The 23,119-nt window shown below is 48.3% G+C and overlaps 1 protein-coding gene across 1 annotated transcript in view; it reads left to right on the forward strand.

The window, feature by feature from the left end:
• The window catches only part of IRAK1 (interleukin 1 receptor associated kinase 1), a 73,263-nt gene extending 52,971 nt beyond the window's left edge, over positions 1–20,292 (forward strand). Inside the window, exons 9-13 of the mRNA XM_075322848.1 lie at positions 3,671–3,739; positions 5,862–6,092; positions 8,022–8,571; positions 10,775–10,900; positions 19,617–20,292. Of these exons, the coding sequence (XP_075178963.1) occupies positions 3,671–3,739; positions 5,862–6,092; positions 8,022–8,571; positions 10,775–10,900; positions 19,617–19,672 (1,032 nt within the window). The 3' untranslated portion in view covers positions 19,673–20,292. The remainder of the gene's footprint in view (positions 1–3,670; positions 3,740–5,861; positions 6,093–8,021; positions 8,572–10,774; positions 10,901–19,616) is intronic.
• The last annotated feature ends 2,827 nt before the right edge of the window (positions 20,293–23,119 follow it).

Genomic DNA, 23,119 nt, shown 5'->3' on the forward strand with positions numbered 1-23,119 from the left:
GGAAGGAGTGGTGACTTCCGTTCCTCTTCAGGAACAAGGTCACGGTTTTTACTCCAATCTGTTTGTGGTGCCAAAGAAGGACGGGTCCTTTCGGCCCGTCCTGGATCTAAAGTTGCTCAACAAACACGTAAAAACCAGGAGGTTCCGGATGGAATCTCTCCGCTCCGTTATAGCCTCAATGTCTCAAGGAGATTTCTTAGCATCAATAGACATCAAGGATGCTTATCTTCACGTGCCGATTGCGCCAGAGCATCAGCGTTTTCTACGCTTCGTTATAGAAAGCGAACACCTGCAGTTCGTAGCGTTACCTTTCAGGCTGGCAACAGCCCCTCGGGTCTTCACCAAGGTCATGGCAGCAGTAGTAGCTGTCCTGCACTCGCAGGGTCACTCCGTGATCCCGTATTTGGACGATCTACTTATAAAGGCACCCTCTCAAGAGGCATGCCAACACAGTCTGAACGTGGCACTGAAGACTCTCCAGAGTTTCGGGTGGATTATCAACTTTTCAAAGTCAAATCTAACCCCGACCCAATCACTAACATATCTTGGCATGGAGTTTCATACTCTCTCAGCGATAGTGAAGCTTCCACTGGACAAGCAGTGCTCTCTGCAGACAGGGGTGCAATCTCTCCTGCAGAACCAGTCCCACTCCTTGAGGCGCCTCATGCATTTCCTAGGGAAGATGGTGGCAGCAATGGAAGCAGTCCCTTTCGCGCAGTTTCATCTGCGCCCTCTACAATGGGACATTCTCCGCCAATGGGACGGGAAGTCGACATCCCTCGACAGGGATGTCTCCCTCTCTCAGGCAACCAAGGACTCTCTCCGATGGTGGCTTCTTCCCACCTCATTGTCAAAAGGAAAGTCGTTCCTACCCCCATCCTGGGCGGTGGTCACGACAGATGCGAGCCTATCAGGGTGGGGAGCAGTGTTTCTTCACCACAGGGCTCAGGGTACGTGGACTCAGAGAGAGTCCACCCTTCAGATCAATGTTCTGGAAATCAGAGCAGTCTATCTTGCTCTGCGAGCCTTCCAACAGTGGCTGGAGGGCAAGCAGATCCGGATTCAGTCGGACAATTCCACAGCGGTGGCGTACATCAACCACCAAGGGGGAACACGCAGTCGACAAGCCTTTCAAGAAGTCCGGCGGATTCTGACGTGGGTGGAAAACACAGCATCCACCATATCCGCAGTTCACATCCCAGGCGTGGAAAACTGGGAAGCAGATTTTCTCAGTCGCCAGGGCATGGACGCAGGGGAATGGTCCCTTCACCCGGACGTGTTTCAGGAGATCTGTCGCCGCTGGGGGATGCCGGACGTCGACCTGATGGCGTCACGGCACAACAACAAGGTCCCGGTTTTCATGGCACGGTCTCACGATCACCGAGCTCTGGCGGCAGACGCCTTAGTTCAGGATTGGTCGCAGTTCCGACTACCTTATGTGTTCCCACCTCTGGCATTGTTGCCCAGAGTGATCCGCAAAATCAGGTCCGACTGCCGTTGCGCCATTCTCGTCGCTCCAGACTGGCCAAGGAGGTCGTGGTACCCGGATCTGTGGCATCTCACGGTAGGACAACCGTGGGCGCTACCAGGCCGTCCAGACTTGCTGTCTCAAGGGCCGTTTTTCCATCTGAATTCTGCGGCCCTGAACCTGACTGTGTGGCCATTGAGTCCTGGATCCTAGGGACCTCAGGTTTATCTCATGATGTTGTTGCCACCATGAGACAGGCTAGGAAACCATCCTCCGCCAAGATCTACCACAGAACGTGGAAGATATTCTTATCTTGGTGCTCTGCTCAGGGAGTTTCTCCCTGGCCATTTGCATTGCCTATTTTTCTTTCTTTCCTGCAGTCTGGGTTGGAAAAAGGTTTGTCGCTTAGCTCCCTTAAAGGACAAGTCTCTGCGCTATCCGTATTCTTTCAGAAGCGCCTGGCGCGACTTCCTAAGGTACGCACGTTCCTGCAAGGGGTTTGTCATCTCATTCCCCCTTACAAGCGGCCATTGGAACCCTGGGATCTGAACAAGGTTCTGATTGCTCTCCAGAAGCCACCTTTCGAGCCTATGAAGGAGATTTCCTTTTCTCGGCTTTCACAGAAAGTGGCTTTTCTGGTGGCGGTCACGTCTCTTCGGAGAGTGTCAGAGCTGGCGGCGTTATCTTGCAAATCTCCCTTCCTGGTGTTTCACCAAGACAAGGTAGTACTGCGTCCAATTCCAGAGTTTCTTCCCAAGGTGGTATCTTCCTTTCATCTCAATCAGGATATCACTTTACCATCTTTGTGTCCGCATCCAGTTCACCAATTTGAAAAGGGTTTACATCTGTTGGACCTGGTGAGAGCACTCAGGATCTACATTTCCCGCACGGCGTCTCTCTGCGCCGTTCGGATGCACTCTTTATCCTGGTCGCTGGTCAGCATAAAGGGTCGCAAGCTTCCAAATCCACCCTTGCGCGGTGGATCAAGGAACCAATTCTTCACGCCTACCGTTCTGCTGGGCTTCCGATTCCATCTGGACTGAAGGCCCATTCTACCAGAGCCGTGGGTGCGTCCTGGGCATTACGGCATCAGGCTACGGCTCAGCAGGTGTGCCAGGCGGCTACCTGGTCGAGTCTGCACACTTTCACCAAGCATTATCAGGTGCATACCTACGCTTCGGCGGATGCCAGCCTAGGTAGACAAGTCCTGCAGGCGGCGGTGGCCCACCTGTAAGAAAGGGCTGCCTGACAGCCCGATCGCGAGGTATTATTTTACCCACCCAGGGACTGCTTTTGGACGTCCCAATTGTCTGGGTCTCCCAATTAGGAGCGAAAAAGAAGAAGGGAATTTTGTTTACTTACCGTAAATTCCTTTTCTTCTAGCTCCAATTGGGAGACCCAGCACCCGCCCTGTTTTTCTGAGGGTATTTGTTTTTCGGGTGCACATGTTGTTCATGTTAATAACTTACGTTCTCCGATATTGTTTATCGGATTGAATTTGTTTTTGAAACAGTTATTGGCTTTCCTCCTTCTTGCTTTTGCACTAAAACTGAAGGACCCGTGCTCCCACGGGGGGGTGTATAGCCAGAAGGGGAGGGGCCTTACACTTTTAAGTGTAGTACTTTGTGCGGCCTCCGGAGGCAGTAGCTATACACCAATTGTCTGGGTCTCCCAATTGGAGCTAGAAGAAAAGGAATTTACGGTAAGTAAACAAAATTCCCTTCTTTTCGTGCGAGTAGTGAATAGTACGGTTTTTGGGTTACAGAAAAATAAAGTTATGGCTCTCTGAAGAAGGGGAGCATAGAACGAAAAATCGCACGGTAACAAAGGGGTTAAACTGTAATTGGTGCCTTTTTACCGTTATCAGTGGTTGTTTTGTGGCAAGGCTCAGGCCTCAAATCTCCGGAGAGGACTTGGGCGTAATCTGCGTTGAGCACTTCCTCATTTGACGACGTGCACCCTCCAAGGCTGCGTCCCTGGTCGGGGACTTATCTGGTACCGCCGCGCAGCGTGTGGCTTAGATACCATTGTGGTGCCGGTCCCTCTGGCGGTGGAAGGCGTCATCTGTTCGGGCTGATTATCGTCATGTTTTCCCACCGCAGCCTGTATGTGCCGTAATTAGCTTGCAGAGAGATGAATGCAGCTTTTCTCTGGGGCGGACCGCTTGATCTCACCGCATACTTCTTCTTCTTTTTTTTCTAGGTCTTACTGGAAATTCTAACTGGGAGAAAAGCTGTAGATAACGATAGCAGCTCTCACACTAAGTATCTGGTAAGGTTCACTTTCTCTCCTCCTAATTTGCTGCAGAGATAGGGAAATATTTGGCAGCTGAAGAAAAGGGAAGGGATCGACTAAGCATAGATGAGTTATTTAAAGGGTATTTTCCCAGAAATTTATTTTTTTATGTACAGTCAGACAAATGGTTTTTATGTGTGATATTAACAATAAATCACCAAAAATGTTGTCTTATCCCTGAAAAATCACTCCAGAAACGAATATATCCCTTCCATGTCGATACTTTATAAAAGTATATCAAAGAGGTGGGCTTTATTTCTGATGTTATTAGATAATGGCAAAAAAAAAGGATGTTCCAGCACCTTTAGTGCTGGCAGAATGCTCATATAGAGGAACCACCCATTGAAAGATGCTAAAAGCATGAGAATCAAAACAATTCCTAGACATATTAGATTGGCATATGCAGAGAGGTAGCCACACCGATCGGGATTTCTGATCATATTCCACCCCCGATTACGTGCATTACATCCAGCACTTTTTCACCGGTCATCAACTTTTCCAAATTTCCCTTTATACTTCTATGGGAGCACTTGAATGGTTGAGTACAAACCTAAAACAATATAGGCCCAACACACCGCTCTGTGCACACACTTCTGCACAATGTTTGGTTTGTGTTAGTATCCTAGACCTATAGCCTGTTTAAAGGGGTGCAACGTTTAAAATAAATTGATAGATTCACACTAAAGGGAACCTTTGTAAAAATACTTATCTGCTACCTAACGTCCAGGTAAAATTTTCAACATGGGGAAATATAATTGGAAGTACAGCTGCTGGGAGGAAATGAAGTTTGGTTCTCCCTGCAGCTGCTTGGTTTTTAGTTATATGGGTAGTACAGGGGGCTGTAAACTTTCACCAATCCCTGCTAACTAACTTTCTGATCAGCACACGTGCTATCGAGCAGGTTATCAATGAAGGATTGGAGAGCTTGAGGACAGTTGCATTTACGGTCTATAAAGCACAGACTGCCCACAGTCTTTGTACTGCTATGATGACTGGAAGGGAATGTCTGCAGGGAGAAAAGGACTTAAATCGGAAGAGCGGTTGCAGGGAGAAAATTAAGTCCTATTCTCCCAGCACACATTCCCTTCCAGTCATTAAGGTAGTACAAAGACTGTGGACAATCTCCGCTTCGTAGACCGTGAGCATGGCTGTCATCAATCCCGCCGATCCTTCATTGACAGCCTGCTCTGCAGCACGTGTATTGATCATATGTCAGTCAGCAGATATCGGTGAAAGCCTACAGTCCCCCTGTACCACCATGATAGCTAGAAACTAGCAGCTGCAGGGAGAACTAAACTTGATTTTCTCCCAGCAGCTGCACTTCCAATTAGATTGTCCCATGTTTAAAAGCTTCAGATTTTAAGGCTGTGTTCAGATGATGCATCTTGGGACTGATTGATGCTGCAGTTTTCTGAAATCGCATCAGTCGATGGGGGTTGCGTTGTGTGAACACTGGGTCCTAAGGATAGCCTGTGTAGCCACATTAATGCTCTGAGATGAATTGCTGGTATAAATACTAATGGGGGGGGGGGGGTCACGTCTCTATTTATCATATTACTAGACGTCTTTGTTTCCTGGAAAACCCCTTTAAGTGAAGTTCAGCCGTAATGGTACAGAATATTTGTGTAGGTGCTGGACGAGATATCAATCACATTTGCAGCGGTAGGGTTACACAATGCTGGGGAGGATACGTGCCGCACACTAAAAGGCCGTGGGATTATTTCATATAAATGGGAGGTTAAGCCAAATATCCCATTTACCGTGTGACTGGAGCCCGGCTTCCAGCAGAGCAGCTGATCCAAGTACATAAAACACGGTAATTATGGGCTAGGTCCTGGGATAATTGCCCTCTGCCACTTTGACTCCGTCACTACATAGAACAGGCCTTGTCCAGTAGGGGGCAGCAGAGCACTAATGGCTCAGAATAAATAAACTGACTTTGGTTTTGTATCAGCGGCGGTCACAATCCATTGTAAGGGATCATTGCTGCTGCCAATAATCGTTACAGGGAAAATTTATGATTTTTAATGTTGCATTTGCAGATTTGAGATTTTTAAAGGTAACATTTATTTATTTCGGCTGTTTTTGTTATTGGCAGAAAGACATTGTGAATGAAGAGGAGAGTGATCCGGAGGCTGAGGGCAGTAGTCCGCAAGGAGCTACCAGCATCAAAAGTGCAGAGAACAAGCTGTCCAGAGCCGCGTCTCGCATCTGCCGGCATCATCTGGACTTCCGGATAGCACGCTGCCCCGAGGAGGTCGCACAGGAGCTTTGTTTGCTGGCATGTCGCTGCTTAGGACGGCACAAGAAACGTCCCGGCATGGTGGAGGTGACGTTCTGCTCTTAGCACATGGCTGCCACTATTATTTGTGTGGTTAAGTAGGGAAGCTTGGCGGCAATCAGTGGCCACATAGCGTAAAAAACGGCAAACGCTGATGGGCTGCAGTGGTGTTACATGGCATAACCAATGGCTGCTGCGCTCAGATGGCATAATCATCAGTGGACGCTGATTGGCTGTAGTGCTAACAGCATAATAATCAGTGGAAGCTGATGGGCTGCAGCGCTTACATGACTGAATTCGCATCTGCTCATGAGCTGCAGGGCTTATGTGACTGAATCTGCGTCTACTGATGGGCAGCAGCGCTTACCTGATAGAATCCATGTCTGCTGATGGGCTGCAGCGCTTAAGTGACTGAATCCGCATCTGCTGATGGGCTGCAGCGCTTACATGTTTGAATCCACTTCTGATCATGGGCTGCAGCGCTTACGTGACTGAATCCTCATCTGCTGATGGGCTGCAGCGCTTACGTGTCTGAATCAGCATCTGCTGATGGGCTGCAGCGCATTCGTGACTGAATCCTTGTCTGTTGATGGGCTGCAGCGCTTACATGTCTGAATCCACGTCTGCTTATGGGCTGCAGCACTTACATGACTGAATCTGTGTTTGCTGATCGGCTGCAGCGTTTACGTGACTGTATCCGCGTCTGCTCATGGGCTGCAGAGCTTACGTGACTGAATCCTTGTCTGCTTATGGGCTGCAGCGCTTACGTGACAGAATTTTAAAAAAAAGCGCCTTTCTCATCCTCCACGGGTCCAACTCTGAGTTTCCGCTGCTACGCAGAGTATATGATATCTGCAGCACTCGCATTACGTCAGCAGCTCTGCCCAATTGGACGGTACAAGCTGCAGAGCTCATTGATTGGCTGCATTACTGTCAAAGTGATATTTGTGCTGCAGACAATGACACACCCAGAGTAGCGGAAGAAATTCGGTGCTGGACCTGGGGAGGATGAGTAAGGCACTTTTTCTTTTTTTTTTTTTTTTTTTTTTTTTTTTTTTAAACATGTTTTACCTTCGGGAGAGGGGTTTTCTGAAACAGGAGATCCCCCTTTAAGATTTATTGAACTCTGGATTTCTTGATACTATCAGCCTGAGGTCTTTATTTTATGGTCTGCAGCAGCTGAGGCACAGACCTGTGTAATGTTCTTTCCATCCGCTGAAGGACTTGTATTTGGGATGGAGCACATATTAATTGGTTTTAGTATTTCCTGCAGACGTGATCTATGATGGACCGCTGCTGCAGGAAGAGATAAGCGGCGTCCGGGTATGACGCTCTTCTATTTATAAACCCCAAGTGACCATGGTAGATGAGTGGTTTTACAGAGAAGGGGCTTCCTTTCTAAGATCACTGGTGCCGTTTACTGCCTATTAAAATTTGCATCCGTTTTTGAGAGGTTACCACTTTTATTTACTGCTTGTTGCCATGGAGACCGACCACTGCTGTTGTCCTGCCTCTAAGCACTGCACCAAAACTAACCAGGATAAGGCGGTAACGGCGCACCGTCCCAGCGATCCCGGGCAGCTCAAAAACATAGCTTACAAGCTCAATAAAAAGGAGCTTGTAAGCACTGCACATGTTCTGCTGAATAACAGCAGTGGTCCGTCTCCCAAGGCAAAAAAGAAATGTTAATATCTCAAGAACAAATGAAAATTTTAGCAAGCCGTAAATTGCAAAATTGCTTGTCTTTACAAGCTCTATCTGACAAATGCCCATTTATAAATGTGAGAATTAACCCTTTAATGCTCAGAATGAATAATTAGATATTGCCAATGTATGTAAAGCGCTGTGGAATTAATAGCGCTATATAAATGAATAAAATTATTATTATTAATTATTATTATTATTAATATTAATTATTTATTATTATTATTGCCTTGTTCATATAAGAATTGATTTTACTTTTTTTGGGCTTTTCAGGTGTTTAATGATGTCTCGAGATTGCAGAGCCGTCTCCTCCAGGCTCCGGAGACAGACCACAGTGGGCAGAGCTCTTTTCTTCCTGACGGGCAGGATTCTTTTCCTCCCATGCTGGATCTCTTTTCTAGTCTGCAGCCTTCAGTACTTACCCCCCAGGAAAACACTGACAAATTTGCCCCATTCGGTACTTCTGTACCTGCCCCAGCCTTGGGCAGCGTCCGACCTTACAGCCAATCTGCCTTAGATTTTGACGACAAATTGGCTGATTTCTGCAGTATTTCTTCATATGGAAGTGTAAGGACCGGTCAGAGGACTCCAAACTTACCGGAGGAGAGCGATGAAAGTGTGTCGGTATTATCCTTAGCTGATGCCTCATCACAGCTTGCATGTGGTCACATCCCGGTCCAACAAGAGCCGCGCTCCTCGCCCCTCATCGGAGCCCTGCAGTGCCGGAGCACGGTGCTTGCAACCTCGGACCTAGACTCTTCTGCTGGGCAAGGAAGTAGCATCCAAGGAAGAGGCCGCAGCTCGACATCCGGAAACTCACAAGGTAAATGCACTGATTTGCCCCCGTCTGTGGGTAAAACCTAGTTTGCACAATACAGGACCAGACCCCCGTAAACCTCCTCCTACCTGCGGCATCCCCGGCACCTCCTCTGATTAGTAGGACAACACATCAGAAGAGGCGCCATGAATGCCGGCGTATGGCAGGAGGTTCACAGGGCTCTAGTCTGGCGGTCACAGTCCTGCAAATCTTTTTGCTCAGCTTTACAAATTAAATATGGGGTTTTCAGAGATGGTATAAAATAACGAACTATACTTATAGATTCAACACCATAACTCCAGTGTACGGGGTGATGCTGAGGTGAATGGCACAAAACCGCTGTGATCAGAGATTGGTTGCCAGACACTCATAGGTAGAGTGTCATGTCTGCCAGATAGGAAACAGATCGGTGGCGGCACCACAGCGTCAAACGGAGGATTTATCAGCGGAGTATAGGTTCTCTCTGTTTTGCAAAGGAGCCTCACTGGTCTAGTAAATCAAGCTCCGCCCCTGAGGAGCTCCCGCTGGTTTCGGTCTGCTTTCCTGCAGCGTTTACTGTTTTTTTCGGATTATAAGACGCACTATTCCTTCGAAAATTTTGGGAGGAAAATGAGAGGTACATCTTAAAATCTGAATGTAGTTTACCGGGAGGTGGAGAATGGGTACTGTGCTGGTTGCGGTTGGGGCTGTGTTGAACAGGACGGTGCGGAAATTAAGATTCTCTGTCAGCAGTGCGGGTGAGATGCTCTCATGGTAGTGCGGAGCTGTGTTGTCTGCGGTGGAGGCTGTGTGGAGCAGGGAGGTGCGGCGGGTGAGATGCTCTGTTGGCAGTGCTGGCTACAGTGGGGGCTGTGTGGAGCAGGGCGGCGATGCAGGAGGTGAGATGCTCTGTCGGCGAGGCTGTGGAGGCTGTGTGGAGCAGGGAAGTGCGGCGGGTGAGATGCTCTGTTGGCAGTGCTGGCTACAGTGGGGGCTGTGTGGAGCAGGGCGGCGATGCAGCAGGTGAGATGCTCTGTCGGCGAGGCTGTGGAGGCTGTGTGGAGCAGGGAAGTGCGGCGGGTGAGATGCTCTGTTGGCAGTGCTGGCTACAGTGGGGGCTGTGTGGAGCAGGGCGATGCAGCAGGTGAGATGCTCTGTCGGCGAGGCTGTGCTGGCTGCGATGGGGGCTGTGTGGAGCAGGGAGGTGCGGTGGGTGAGATGCTCTGTTGGCAGTGCGAGGCTGTGCTGGCTGCGATGGGAGCTGCGTGGAGCAGGGAGGTGTGGCGGGTGAGATGCTCTGTCGTCGGTGCGGGCATCAAATAATGCCACCCGGAGTCGGCACGTGCGCAGAAGGAGCTCTCTGCTCAAGATCTCATCTGCGCACGTGCCGCCTCCATACCATTGATCTCCCAGCAGTGGACTTAAGGAAAATATTGCACGTGCACAGATGAGATCTCGGCTTGTCATTGAGTCGAGAGCTCAATCTGCGCACGTGCCAACTCCGGGCACCATTTCTTTGAAGACCGCACCGCTGACAGAGCATCTGAGACACCCTACTCCAGCACTGCCCCTGCCTCCTGTGACCCCGCTACAACACCGCTACCGCCCCCTCCGGTAAGACACCACTGGAATATAAGACGAACCCCTCTTTTTTTTTTTTACCTCTAAATTTGGGGTGCCTCTTATAAAACAAAGAATACAATACATACCATCTATCTACGACACTTTGGCTGCCAATCTCTGCTCTAGGCAGTTTTGTGCCATTCACCTCTGCAGAGAACGTTTGGGGGACGTTGGAGTTGTGATCTTGAATTTATGAAATGCCGGTTCTTCTGCTATTTTATGCCTTTTTTTCTCACTTTCAACATTTTTTTATTTTGTGCAATATTGGAGCAATAATTGCATTTAGATAATGGAGGACATGGTGGGGATTATTGGAGATCTTTTCTGGCATTTTATTTATTTTCTAACTTTCCATGTGATGGGGGAGGTCCTGTGTTTGCGTCACTTTCCATTACCCCTCACTACTTTTCGAGTCGACACGTGAAGAAGAGGGTTTTTTTACCTAGTTTGAGTAAGCAAAACTTGCCCGTCCGGTGCAAGAGTTCGGAGTCGATCTGAGTGGTGGAGATCGGGCTCCTCTAGAGAAATGTCATTTGCTTCTTTGTACAGTGGCGCTCGGAGCCAGAACTTTCTTCTCTGTATCCTAAACGCCTGGTTCTTCTTCCAGCTATCTCCATGCCACATCACCAGATCATCGTGAATCCTGCCAAACAGAGATTTGTGGAGCAGCTGGCGCTGTACGACCAAGGGAAAATAAACAGCCTAGAACTGCTGTATTCTGGAACAAGTCCAGGTAACCCTTCCAGAGAGAAGACTTCTCTGCTCCGTCCCCGCTCCGCGCTACTCGGCACAGTCACGTCACGTCCAATACTTTTCTGCCTCGTGAGAAATTTCTATAATTTAACCCTTGTAAAAACACATAGTGAGATATTTCTATGTGCCATGGTCCATTCTTTTGTGGAGATTGAGGTCTTTTACTTGTTTTAGGAATATATTAACATTACAAGATATAGTCCCCGGGGGAAAAAAGCCAGAGGAACATTCATAGCTGAAACATTTTGTACCGACGTCGGCTTTTAAGGTCGCTGGTTAGCTACGTGGAAACCAATATCTGGTTGCTTAAAGGCAATGTGCCATCAGAAAATGACCTAATGGATAAATCAAGGGTTTGTTGTTTGGGAGGTTTGTTTGTTTTGGTTTTTTTTTTTTTTTTTTTAAAAATCTAAAAAAAATCCCATTGTGTAGACAGGCCAATTACCCTTTCATTGGTGCAGAACGAACATTAATATAGAACACCATGTTCTCGGCAACACTTGTCCTGCTCACACGGGAGCTTTCTTGCTTGCTTGGAAATTATCAATCATCTTACCCAAAAACGAGCATTCTCTTTGAGCCATCGTTGGGAAATTGCCCGCCTGTATAGACAGGTCCATATCCTTAGAAGAAGGAGCAATCAAAGGAACACTTGTTCCAAAATGGGATATCTAAAAACTTTTCAGGTTATTGAAACGGTGGTTTCCTCTGTTCAGGAGTCTGTAAAGATACAGGTCAGAATTATGCAAAAAAAAAAAAAAAACCTCTCAAAGGACCAGGATTGATGGTTGCATATTTAAGATGGGGGACCTTTTTAAGCAGAACTCTGCACCTGGATAAATATTTCACCTAACGGGGACAATGTGGATTAAAGAGGTTGTCCACTACTTTTATCATTGATGGCCTGTCCTTAGGATAGATAATCAATGTCTGATTGAACGGGGTCCAACACCTTGCACTCCTGCCGATCAGCTGTTCTTGGTGCTGGTGACGGCAGCAGGTTCCAGAGCTGCTCTATCTTGTGATAGCAGCCGCAAACAAGTACTGCATATCTACCTCCTATTGATTTAAATGGGAGGCACATGCGCAGTACCCGGCACATGCGCAGTACCGAGCCGCAGCCACTATCAAAAGGCTTGGCAGCTGCGTAAGTGAGCATTTCTGGCCAGCACCAAAACCAGCTGATTGGTGGGGCTGCCAGTTGTTGCACCTCAACTGATCAGACACTGATGAACTATCCTAAGGCTAAGCCATTAATCTAAACGTAGCGGACAACCTCTTTAACCCCTTCAGCCCCGGGGCACTTTCCGTTTTTGTGTTTGTGTTTTTTGTTTTTTGCTCCTTTTCTTCCGAGAGCCGTAACTTTTTTATTTTCCCGTCAATCTTGCCATATGAGGCAATTGTTTTGCGGGACAAGTTGTACTTTTAAATGAAACCATACGTTTTACCATATAGTGTACTGGAAAACAGCAAAAAAATTCCAAATGCAGAAAAATTGCAAAAAAGTGTGATGGCACAATAGTTTTTGGGATGTTTTATTCACTGTGTTCACTATATGGTAAAACTGATGCGTGGGTATGATGCCTGAGGTCGGTGCGAGTTTGTAGACACCAAACATGTATAGGTTTACTTGTATCTAAGGGGTTAAAAAAAAATCACAAGTTTGTCCAATAAAAGTGGCGCAGGATCTTTTGCGCCATTTTCCGAAACACGTAGCGTTCTTATTTTCTTTATCATTCCTTTGGGAGACCCAGACCATGGGTGTTTAGCTTCTGCCTTCGGAGGACACACAAAGTACTACACTTAAAAGTGTAGCTCCTCCCTCTGAGCTTATACACCCCCTGGTGAGCCAGTCCCAGCCAGTTTATCGCTTTGTGTTCAGGAGGCATACATCCACACATGCATTCTCATATGATTTTTTCCTTTTTGGAATGAGATTGAAGAAGTGCGGGTCCACGTCTGGACCCCCGGCATGCCCCTTCTCACCCCACTGTGTCGGCGGTGTTGTAAGGTTGATTTCCAAGGCTGGAGCCTTACATGCCGTGCTCCTTCACCATCCCTCCTGGGCTCTGGCTTGAAGTGGGAGCCAGCACGGTCTCCATGCCTGGCAGGAGACCGGTCTCCATCCGCAGCCCTTCAGGACCCTGCTGGACCGGAGCACTCATCCCCAGGGACCTGGCCCTGCGTCTCAGCAGCTAAGTACCTGACACGTTTATATATTGGGGGTCCCTGTGCTTTATTGTTTGGGAAGAGTGTGCTTATTGTATTTATTGGCATTTCCGGCGGGTTCTCTAGCTGTCGCCCGAGAACCGCGCCGATGGTGCCTGCGCGTCGGCCTCGCCGCTCAAATTTATGCCCCGGCTTTGCCGGAGGCCTAGTTTCTGTTCTCTGCCCTCGCATGTCACTCATGCAGAGGGACAGGCTCGGCTCCTCCCGGCGGCCGTTCTGCACAGGGGAGGGACACTCCCCACTGCTGTGCGTGTCTGCTCCCCTGTAGGTCTCTATGGCCCTCCAGATCCCGCTCTCCAAGCCAAGTCCCGCCCCCTCTCTTCGCTCCGGCGGCCATTTTCTCAGACAGAGTTCACTCGGCGCTGGTCTGCACTCTGCATCCCTGCTGAGGTGCTGTGCTTGGGGGTCCGGGCTTCGGGATCTGGAGGGCAAACAACACCGCTCCTGCGGTCTGGTAAGCCACAACCGGTCTCTGGTTGTGGACCTCTGTATATACTCTCTGGGGTTCATTCTCTTGCAGAGCCCCCACTCCAGCAGCATGTCTCACATGAGGAGCAAGGCTCCAAAGCTTTACTCTGTATGCGCTGCATGTAAGCTCCTGCTGCCTGAACCGAGCACCTATCCACATTGTGATGTCTGCTGTAACTTGGCGGTGCCACAGCCTGGAGTCTCACCCCCAGTGGTCTCTCAGGCTGCTCCTGCACCTGTGGCTGAACCCCCGACTTGAGTAGAATCCTTTTTCTAGGTCTATCTCCCAGTCTTTTGCTGAGTCCATGGGACTTCTGTCCAGGACTTTGATGAATATGCATCAGCCCCCTTCACAGGGTGCCTCTACTGCTAGGGGTCCCTTAGGACCGGAGCTCACAGAGGATTCATCTTCAGGGCCCAGACCCCGTCCTCCTAAAAGGAGATGCAGGGTTTCCTCTCCCTCCTCCTCTCGCGGCTCTGATTCAAGAGCTGACTCGCAAGATGAGGAGGATACCTTTACAGGAGGCTCGGAGGCTAACTCCATGTACCCCATTGATCTGTCCGAGGGTGACTCAGATCTTAGTGACTTGATTGCTTCCATTAATTCTGTACTGGATCTCAATCCGCCAGTATCAGAGGAGCAACCCTCTCTGGCAGAGAAGCACCAGTTTACCTCGCCTAAGAGAGCAAAGAGTGTGTTCTTTAACCACTCCAGTTTTCAGGCCGCTGTGACCAAGCCCAGGGCCTGTCCTGACAAACGCTTCCCAAAGCGTGGTTCTGATGACCGTTTTCCCTTTCCACCTGAGGTGGTCAAGGAGTGGGCTCATTCCCCAAAGGTAGACCCTCCGGTGTCTAGGCTCTCAGCCCGGACCGTTGTGTCGATGGCTGATGGCACCTCCCTTAAGGATTCCACTGACCGTCAGATTGACCTTCTGGCCAAATCCGTGTATGAAGCGGCGGGGGCCGCGTTTTCCCCGACTTTTGCAGCAGTGTGGGCTCTCAAAGCCATCTCTGCTTCTCTGGAGGAGATGCATTCCCTCACCAGGGAATCTATGCCCGAAATGGTTGCTTTAACTTCTCAAGCTTCAGCTTTTTCATCTTATGCTATGTCTGCCATGCTGGAGGCTTCTCACCGCACTGCGGTGGCTTCGGCTAATTCCCTCGTTATCCGCAGGATCTTGTGGCTTCGAGAGTGGAAGGCAGATGCTTCTTCTAAGAAGTACCTTGCTGGGCTCCCTTTTGCTGGGTCCCGGCTGTTCGGAGAACAGCTGGATGAAATTATTAAGGAAGCTACTGGCGGGAAGAGTACTCGCTAACTCAGCCAAGGACCAGAAATCCAACTGGCGCCCAAAAGCGCGTCCACAGAAGACCGCAGGAGGTGCTGCCACTAAGGCAGCCTCCTCATGACTCTCTGCCCGCTCCGGCGACGTCCTTAGTCGGTGGCAGGCTCTCCCACTTTGGTGACGCTTGGTTTCAACACGTCTCCGATCAGTGGGTGAGAGATATCATCTCCCACGGCTACAGGATAGAATTCTCTTCCAGCCCGCCAAACAGATTTTTTTCTCTCAACTCCCCCTTGCTCCAAGGCCGCCGCCTTCTCACAGGCCGTGGCAGCCTTGCAGGCCAACGGAGTAATTGTACCAGTTCCCGCCCGGGAACGGTTCAGAGGTTTCTACTCAAATCTCTTCCTAGTTCCCAAAAAGGACGGTACCTTCGGGCCCATCCTGGATCTCAAGCTTCTCAACAAGCATGTTCAGGTGCGGCACTTTCGCATGGAGTCTCTGCGATCAGTCATTGCCTCAATGACCCAAGGGGATTTCCTGGCATCCATCGACATCAGAGATGGCTATCTGCATGTGCCAATTGCAGTTTCACACCAGCGTTGGCTACGTTTTGCAATAGGAGAAGATCATTTCCAATTCGTGGCTCTCCCCTTCGGGTTAGCCACGGCCCCTCGGGTATTCACCAAGGTCATGGCAGCAGTGATTGCGGTTCTGCACCTCCAGGGGTTGGCAGTGATTCCTTACCTGGACGACCTTCTAGTCAAGGCTTCATCCAGCGCAGACTGTTAGCGGAGTGTCTCGCTCACTCTCGCCACTCTAGCCCAATTCGGGTGGCTTGTCAATCTTCCCAAATCCACTCTGACTCCGACCCAGAGTCTCACGTACCTAGGGATGCAGTTCGAGACTTTGCCGGCACTTGTGACGTTGCCCTTAGTCAAACAGCAGTCACTCCAGCTAGCGGTGCGCTCTCTGCTGAGGCCCCGCCGTTATACCCTCAGGCGTCTGATGCAGGTGCTGGGTCAAATGGTGGCGTCCATGGAGGCTGTTCCCTTTGCCCAGTGCCATCTGCGTCCCCTGCAGCTGGACATTCTCCGCTGTTGGGACAAGCGGCCTTCCTCCTTACACAGGTTAGTGGCTCTGTCGCCACGGACCAGGAGCTCTCTTCAGTGGTGGCTTCAGCCCCTCTCCCTGTCCCAAGGGCGCTCCTTCCTGGCCCCGTCCTGGGTGATTCTCACCACGGATGCCAGTCTATCCGGCTGGGGAGCGGTATGTCTCCACCACAGAGCGCAGGGCACTTGGACTCCGTCCGAGTCAGCCCTTTCAATCAATGTGCTGGAGATCAGAGCCGTGCTTCTAGCTCTCCACCACCTGTTGGCGGGCAGGCACATTCGAGTCCAGTCAGACAACGCGACAGCGGTTGCCTACATCAATCACCAAGGCGGGACACGCAGCCGCCTGGCAATGATGGCGGTACAACGCATCCTTCAATGGGTGGAGGACTCCAAGTCCACCATATCCGCAGTCCACATCCCAGGCGTGGAAAACTGGGAGGCAGATTATCTCAGCCGTCAAACCGTGGACGGTGGCGAGTGGTCCCTGCACCCGGCAGTGTTTCAGTCAATCTGCCGCAAATGGGGCACTCCGGACGTGGACCTAATGGCATCCCGTCACAACAACAAAGTTCCTGTTTACGTGGCTCGCTCCCACGATCCTCAGGCCTTCGCCGCGGACGCTCTGGTTCAGGACTGGTCCCAGTTTCGTCTGTCCTACGTGTTTCCCCCTCTAGCTCTCTTGCCCAGAGTCCTGCGCAAGATCAGAATGGAGGGCCGTCGAGTCATCCTCATTGCACTGGACTGGCCCAGGCGAGCTTGGTATCGAGACCTGCTTCATCTGTCCGTAGAGATGCCGTGGCATCTTCCGGACCGTCCAGACCTTCTCTCGCAAGGTCCGTTTTTCCGCCCGAATTCTGCGGCTCTCAAATTGACGGCGTGGCTCTTGAGTCCTGGATTTTGACGGCTTCTGGTATCCCTCCTGAAGTCCTCTCCACTATGATTCGGGCCCGTAAGTCTTCCTCCGCTAAGATCTTTCACAGGACTTGGAAAATTTTCCTGTCTTGGTGTCGCTCTACCGACCATCCTCCTTGGCCATTCTCCTTGCCGACCCTTCTGTCTTTTCTACAGTCCGGTCTGCAGCTAGGACTGTCCCTCAACTCTCTCAAGGGACAAGTCTCAGCTCTGTCAGTTCTGTTCCAGCGGCGTCTCGCTCGGCTGGCTCAGGTCCGCACCTTCATGCAAGGCGCGTCTCACATCATTCCGCCTTACCGGCGGCCCTTGGATCCCTGGGACCTTAACTTGGTTCTCACGGTTTTGCAGAAACCCCCTTTTGAGCCTCTTAGGGAGGTTTCTTTGTATCGTCTTTCTCAGAAAGTGGCCTTTCTGGTGGCCATAACTTCCCTCAGGAGAGTCTCTGATTTGGCTGCGCTCTCTTCGGAGTCACCTTTTTTAGTTTTTCATCAAGACAAGGTGGTTCTCCGTCCGACTCCGGACTTTCTTCCTAAGGTGGTCTCTCCTTTCCACCTTAACCAGGACATTACCCTACCTTCCTTCTGTCCGGCACCTGTTCATCGCTTTAAAAAAGCGCTGCATTCTCTGGATCTGGTGCGTGCTCTCCGGATCTATGTGTCTCGCACCGCTGCGCTCAGGCGGTGCACCTCTCTTTTTGTGCTAACCACAGGTCGGCACAAGGGCCTCCCTGCTTCTAAGCCGACCTTAGCCCGTTGGATTAGATCGACCATTTCGGACGCCTACCAGAGTTCTCAGGTGCCTCCCCCGCCGGGGATCAAGGCACATTCGACCAGAGCTGTCGGTGCCTCTTGGGCTTTCAGGCACCAGGCTACGGCTCAACAAGTCTGTCAGGCTGCCACTTGGACTAGCCTGCATACCTTCTCGAAGCACTACCAAGTGCATGCTCATGCTTCGGCAGATGCGAGCTTGGGCAGACGCATCCTTCAGGCGGCTGTCGCCCATTTGTGAAGTTAGGTTCTGCCTACTTCTTAGTTTTTTCTGTTTATTCCCACCCAGGGACTGCTATGGAACGTCCCATGGTCTGGGTCTCCTAAAGGAACGATAAAGAAAAAGAGAATTTTGTTTACTTACCGTAAATTCTTTTTCTTATAGTTCCGTATTGGGAGACCCAGCTCCCTCCCTGTTGCCTGTTGGCACTTTCTTGTTCCGCGTGTTATCACCGGCTGTTGTCGTGCACAGAGTCTCCGGTTGTTCCGGCTCTTGCTCTGTTCTACTTGTGGGTGGCTATTCTCCTTCAGCTTTTGCACTAAACTGGCTGGGTCTGCTCACCAGGGGGTGTATAAGCTCAGAGGGAGGAGCTACACTTTTAGGTGTAGTACTTTGTGTGTCCTCCGGAGGCAGAAGCTAAACACCCATGGTCTGGGTCTCCCAATACGGAACTATAAGAAAAAGAATTTACGGTAAGTAAACAAAATTCTCTTTTTTTGGGATCTATGGCTCAGTGACGGCTTATTTTTTGCATCTCGAGCTGACGTTTCTAATGGTACCATTTTTGCGCAGATGCTACGTTTTGATTGCCTGTTATTGCATTTTGCGTAAAACTTGCGGCGACCAAAAAAGTAATTTTGGCTTTTGGAATTTTTTTGCCACTACTCCGTTTACCAATCAGATTAATTGATTTGATATTTTGATCGGGCATTTCTGAACGCGGCGATACCAAATGTGTATATCTATTTTTTAACCCTTTCAATGGGGGGAAAGGGGGGTGATTTGAACTTTTAGGTTTTTTTATTTTTTAAAACTTTTTTTCTTTTTTTTTTTAATTTTACTAGTCCCCCTAGGGGGCTATTGCGATCAGCAATCCGATCGCTATTATCTATCTGCTGATCACAGCTATACAGCTGTAAACAGCAGATACAGTCACTTTCTTTTTCCCTCTGCTCTCGGCCGAGGGAAAACGAAAGTGAAACATCATAGCTGCAGGCGTCATCACATGACCCTGTGCTACGATGGCAACCACCGATAGTCACGTGATCACGCACGTGACTTCCGGTGGGGGCGTCGGTAAGTAAAAAAACATGGCCGCGCGCATTTAGATCTTGCTGCCAGACTTTGGCAGCAAGATTTAAGGGGTTAATGGCCCGCGGGTGGAAGCGATTCCACCCGCGGCTAGCAGGCACACATCAGCTGTTGAAAACAGCTGATATGTGTGCCAACCGCCGCCGCCTGCCCGCGGGAGGGGGCGGGGCTTAACGGGACACGCTCCATGACGGATATATCAGTCCATGGTCGTGAAGGGGTTAACAGACCTGATGCTCTTTGCTGTGGGTTCAGATATCTTCTGCATTCACATAAAATGGTTTTCAACTGGATTGGTTGTAAGTCAGACTGGCGAGAAAATCCGTTATTGGCCCAGAGTGCATGGGGTGAGGCTAAAATTTAGCGTCCATGTTAATGCAGAATTGACCTGGAATCGATGGATCCACGGCAGAAAAAATGCTTTGACAAAAATCTCTTCCCTCTGGACAGTTTTCAAAACGGGATGGAAAATCCCCTCTAAACTGTGTATTTAATGTGGGCTTTAAATATTGGACATTGGGTTCTGTTGGTTCTGAGTGTGGATTTTTATGGGATTAGTTAAGTATTTCATCCATCATTCTGATTTTATATATCCTTTCTCTTCTTCTTTTAGAATACAATTCAGATGGTCGAGGATACCCGGAAGAAAGTGATGATTTCCCCAGTTAGGCTCCTTTGGTGGACATATATTGGATTTTCTATGGCATTGGCGGCTCTCGGAGCAGAAAGATCAAGCAAAAAAAAATCAAATGATTCAGCATTGGAGATGTTCTCAGCCAGCGAGTGGTGCAGAAAATCAGTATTTCAGGCTCATATCGCACAGGCCTTGTCCTAGAAGTGTTAAATTCGTGGTCCTAATGGCCTTTCCGTGAAGCTGGGCCGGCACGAGTCTTGCAGACTGGAGTGAAGCAAAACTCTTACTTTGGGAGAGCGATAGTATTTATTATTGTTTTTTTAGTAGAGATTTATGTTTATATCACCATAATACGCCATTTTCTCCTATATGTAATATTAGTCTGTTACAATTAATCATTGCACTTAATATTGGAAGGGGGGGGGAATTAAAATGTAAAGCTCCGTCGTGGAGTCTGCAAGACCATTGTCTTCAATACTGCAGAGTATCTCTGCTTTTTCCAAAGATTATATGTATTTTTTTAATCTGTGACATATTTGACACTGCGGTCCAATGATTTTGTGCAGCACTGATGAACGAGTGTATGTGTATATACCTGATATGTGAAAAATCAAAGTGCATTAAAATAAGAATTGCTGATACCAGTTGCTTATTATATTGTGCTCCCTACATTATTACATTATGTGGTCCGGACTCTGAACAGATGGTGTTCAATGGTCACTACCTACATTGGGTTTCTTTTTTCACACCTTGTCGCTACATGACGTACATATCCGTCACTTTCTGCTCCATGACGGATATGTATGTCTTGCGATCACACGGAACCTGTGCAATCAGCTGCAGGACCCCGACTGATATATACAGCTGAGGCCATGCTGTATCTGTATCACCATTCCAGGGAGAGTAACCCTTCATATGCCACTACCAGTCGTGACAGCAGCTTATAAGGTATTTGACAGAAGGAGAACGCTTCCCCTGTCAACCGATCTGCACCCCAGCAGCGCAATCTCTTTGTGCAATTGGTCGCTATTGCAAGTGGAGGTCTGAAAGTGGCCTCCTGATCTGCCATATACCACAGCCTCTCCGATCTCACTAGAAGCGGGTTCTGAGAGCTGGATCACCGTGTAACTGACCGGCTAATCAATGCACTGCCCTATTCAAGAATGCAGTGTATTACCTGTTCGATCAGAAGATCGCATAATCAGGTCTTTTGGGGGGATTAAAATAAATTAAATAAAAATGTATTGTGTTTTAAAAATTACCAGTTTTCCTAATAAGTTTATTCCAGAAATATAAACCTACTTTAACAATATTAATAATAATATTTATTCATTTATATAGCGCTATTGCTTCCACAGCGCTTTACATACATTGTGAGCCCCAATGGGGACAGTGTATCCAATCTAAATTCCCCATCTGTATGTCTTTGGAGTGTGGGAGGAAACCGGAGAACCTGGAGGAAAGCCACGCAAACACGGGGAGAACATACAAACTCCTTGAAGATGTTGTCCTTGATGGCATTTGAACCCAGGACCCCAGTGCGGCAAGACTACAGTGTTAACCACTGAGCCACCGTGCCGCCCAATAACTCGATTGGTATCACCACATCCGTAATGATGACGTATACTATAACACTGTATAGGTTTGGGTTTTTTTTTTTTTATCCCCATTGAACAACACCGCAAAAAAACAAAATGCCAGAATTTTGTTCATCCTACCTCACAAAAGACTCGTATACTGTTATTTTTTACTACATACGACTTTTTGATCACTTTTTTTTTTTTTTGTTTGTTGGGAGGCTACATGAGCAAAAATCATCAATTCTGAAACACACACACACACACACACACACACACACACACACACACACACACACACACACACCGCAGTGACCCAGTTTTGCAAGCTGCCAGCCCTTTAGTTCCTCCATACACTATAATCACACCTACTGGGGTTCAGTATTGTACATTGTGGTGCATGCAATGAATGCGGATTCTGGCCAGTGTCAAGACGTTCTTTGCGGGTTGAGGTACCGGTCACTCTGTGCTCCCATCCCTCTAAAGAAGACTGAAGTCGCAGTATCCCCTATGTAATGTATGTATAGAAGTTTCTGTATCCTATGTCATGTAGACAGCAGTCTGTGTCTCCACTTTGATGTGTATACCACTTTGATGTGTATACAGCAGTCTGTCTCCACAAGTGGTCTTGGTGTGTGTGTGTGTTGTACAGTGTCTGAAATAAGTATTTAAAACATAATCAATATTCTAAGTAAATTTATTTCTGAAAGTGTTTTGACATGAATTTCTCACTAGATGTCAGTATAAATTCACTCATTCCATACAGGCCAAGAAATCAAACCATAGATGATGATGATAATAATACTAATAAAAAAAATATTAATTTATATAACTCTATTAATTCCATAACGCTTTACATAATGTCCATAAACTTTGTGATATGTATATAAAAAAAATGACACGGAAAAAGTATTGAAAATGCTTACTGAAATTTATTTAATACTTCTTACAAAAGCCTTTTGTTGGTGATGACAGCTTCTGTATGTAGAAACTAGTGGCCTGCATTGCTCATGTAGGATTTTGGCCCATCCTTACACACAATCGCTCTTCAAATCCTGATGGACTCCTTCTATGAACTCTGAGCTTTAGTTCCTTCCATACATTTTCTATTGTATTCAGGTCCGGTGATCGTCTCGGCCATTCTAGCAGCTTTATTTTCTATCTCTGAAACCAACTGAGTTTCTTTGGCTGTGTGATTGTGAAAATTGTCTTCTGAAATGTCCACCCTAGTTTGAACTTCATCATCCTTCCTGTAATGATATGAAGTTTGCCAGTGCCGTATGCTGAAAAATGGCCCCACACCATGATGTTCCCACCACCAAACGTCACTGCTGGTATGGGGTTTTAAGAGTGATATGCAGTGCTGCCTTTTGGCCTCCAAACATAGTGTATTATGGCATCAAAAAGAGTTCAATTTTGGTCTCCTTTGACCAGATTATATTCTCCCAATGGTTAACAGGCTAAATGTTGATGAGCAAACTTTAAAAGCCCTTCGAACCTGCTTTTTGTTCAGCAAGAGTCTTGCGGGGTGAGCGTGCATACAGGCCATGGAGAGTAAGTGCTTTACTTACTATTTTCTTTGAGACCATTATACCTTTTGATTCCAGGTCTTTCTGTAGCTCTCCACAGGTGGTTTTTGGCTATTGAACAACTCTTCTGATAATTATTTTCCCTGCTTTGTCTGAAATCTTGCGGGGGAGCACATGGTTGTGTCTGGTTTATGTTGATATGATATGCTTTCCACTTCCGGATTATGGCCCCAATAGAGCTCAATGGAACCTCGGTAGTTTACAAATTTTTCCGTAATCAATGCCCTCAGTATTTTTTGCAACAATTAATGTTGCAAAGGTCTTGGGACAGCTCACTGGTGTTGCACATCATGAGAGGTTTCTTGTGTGGCACCTT

This window comes from Anomaloglossus baeobatrachus, chromosome 9 (genome assembly GCF_048569485.1).
Source record: "Anomaloglossus baeobatrachus isolate aAnoBae1 chromosome 9, aAnoBae1.hap1, whole genome shotgun sequence".
NCBI classification, from domain to species: domain Eukaryota; kingdom Metazoa; phylum Chordata; class Amphibia; order Anura; family Aromobatidae; genus Anomaloglossus; species Anomaloglossus baeobatrachus.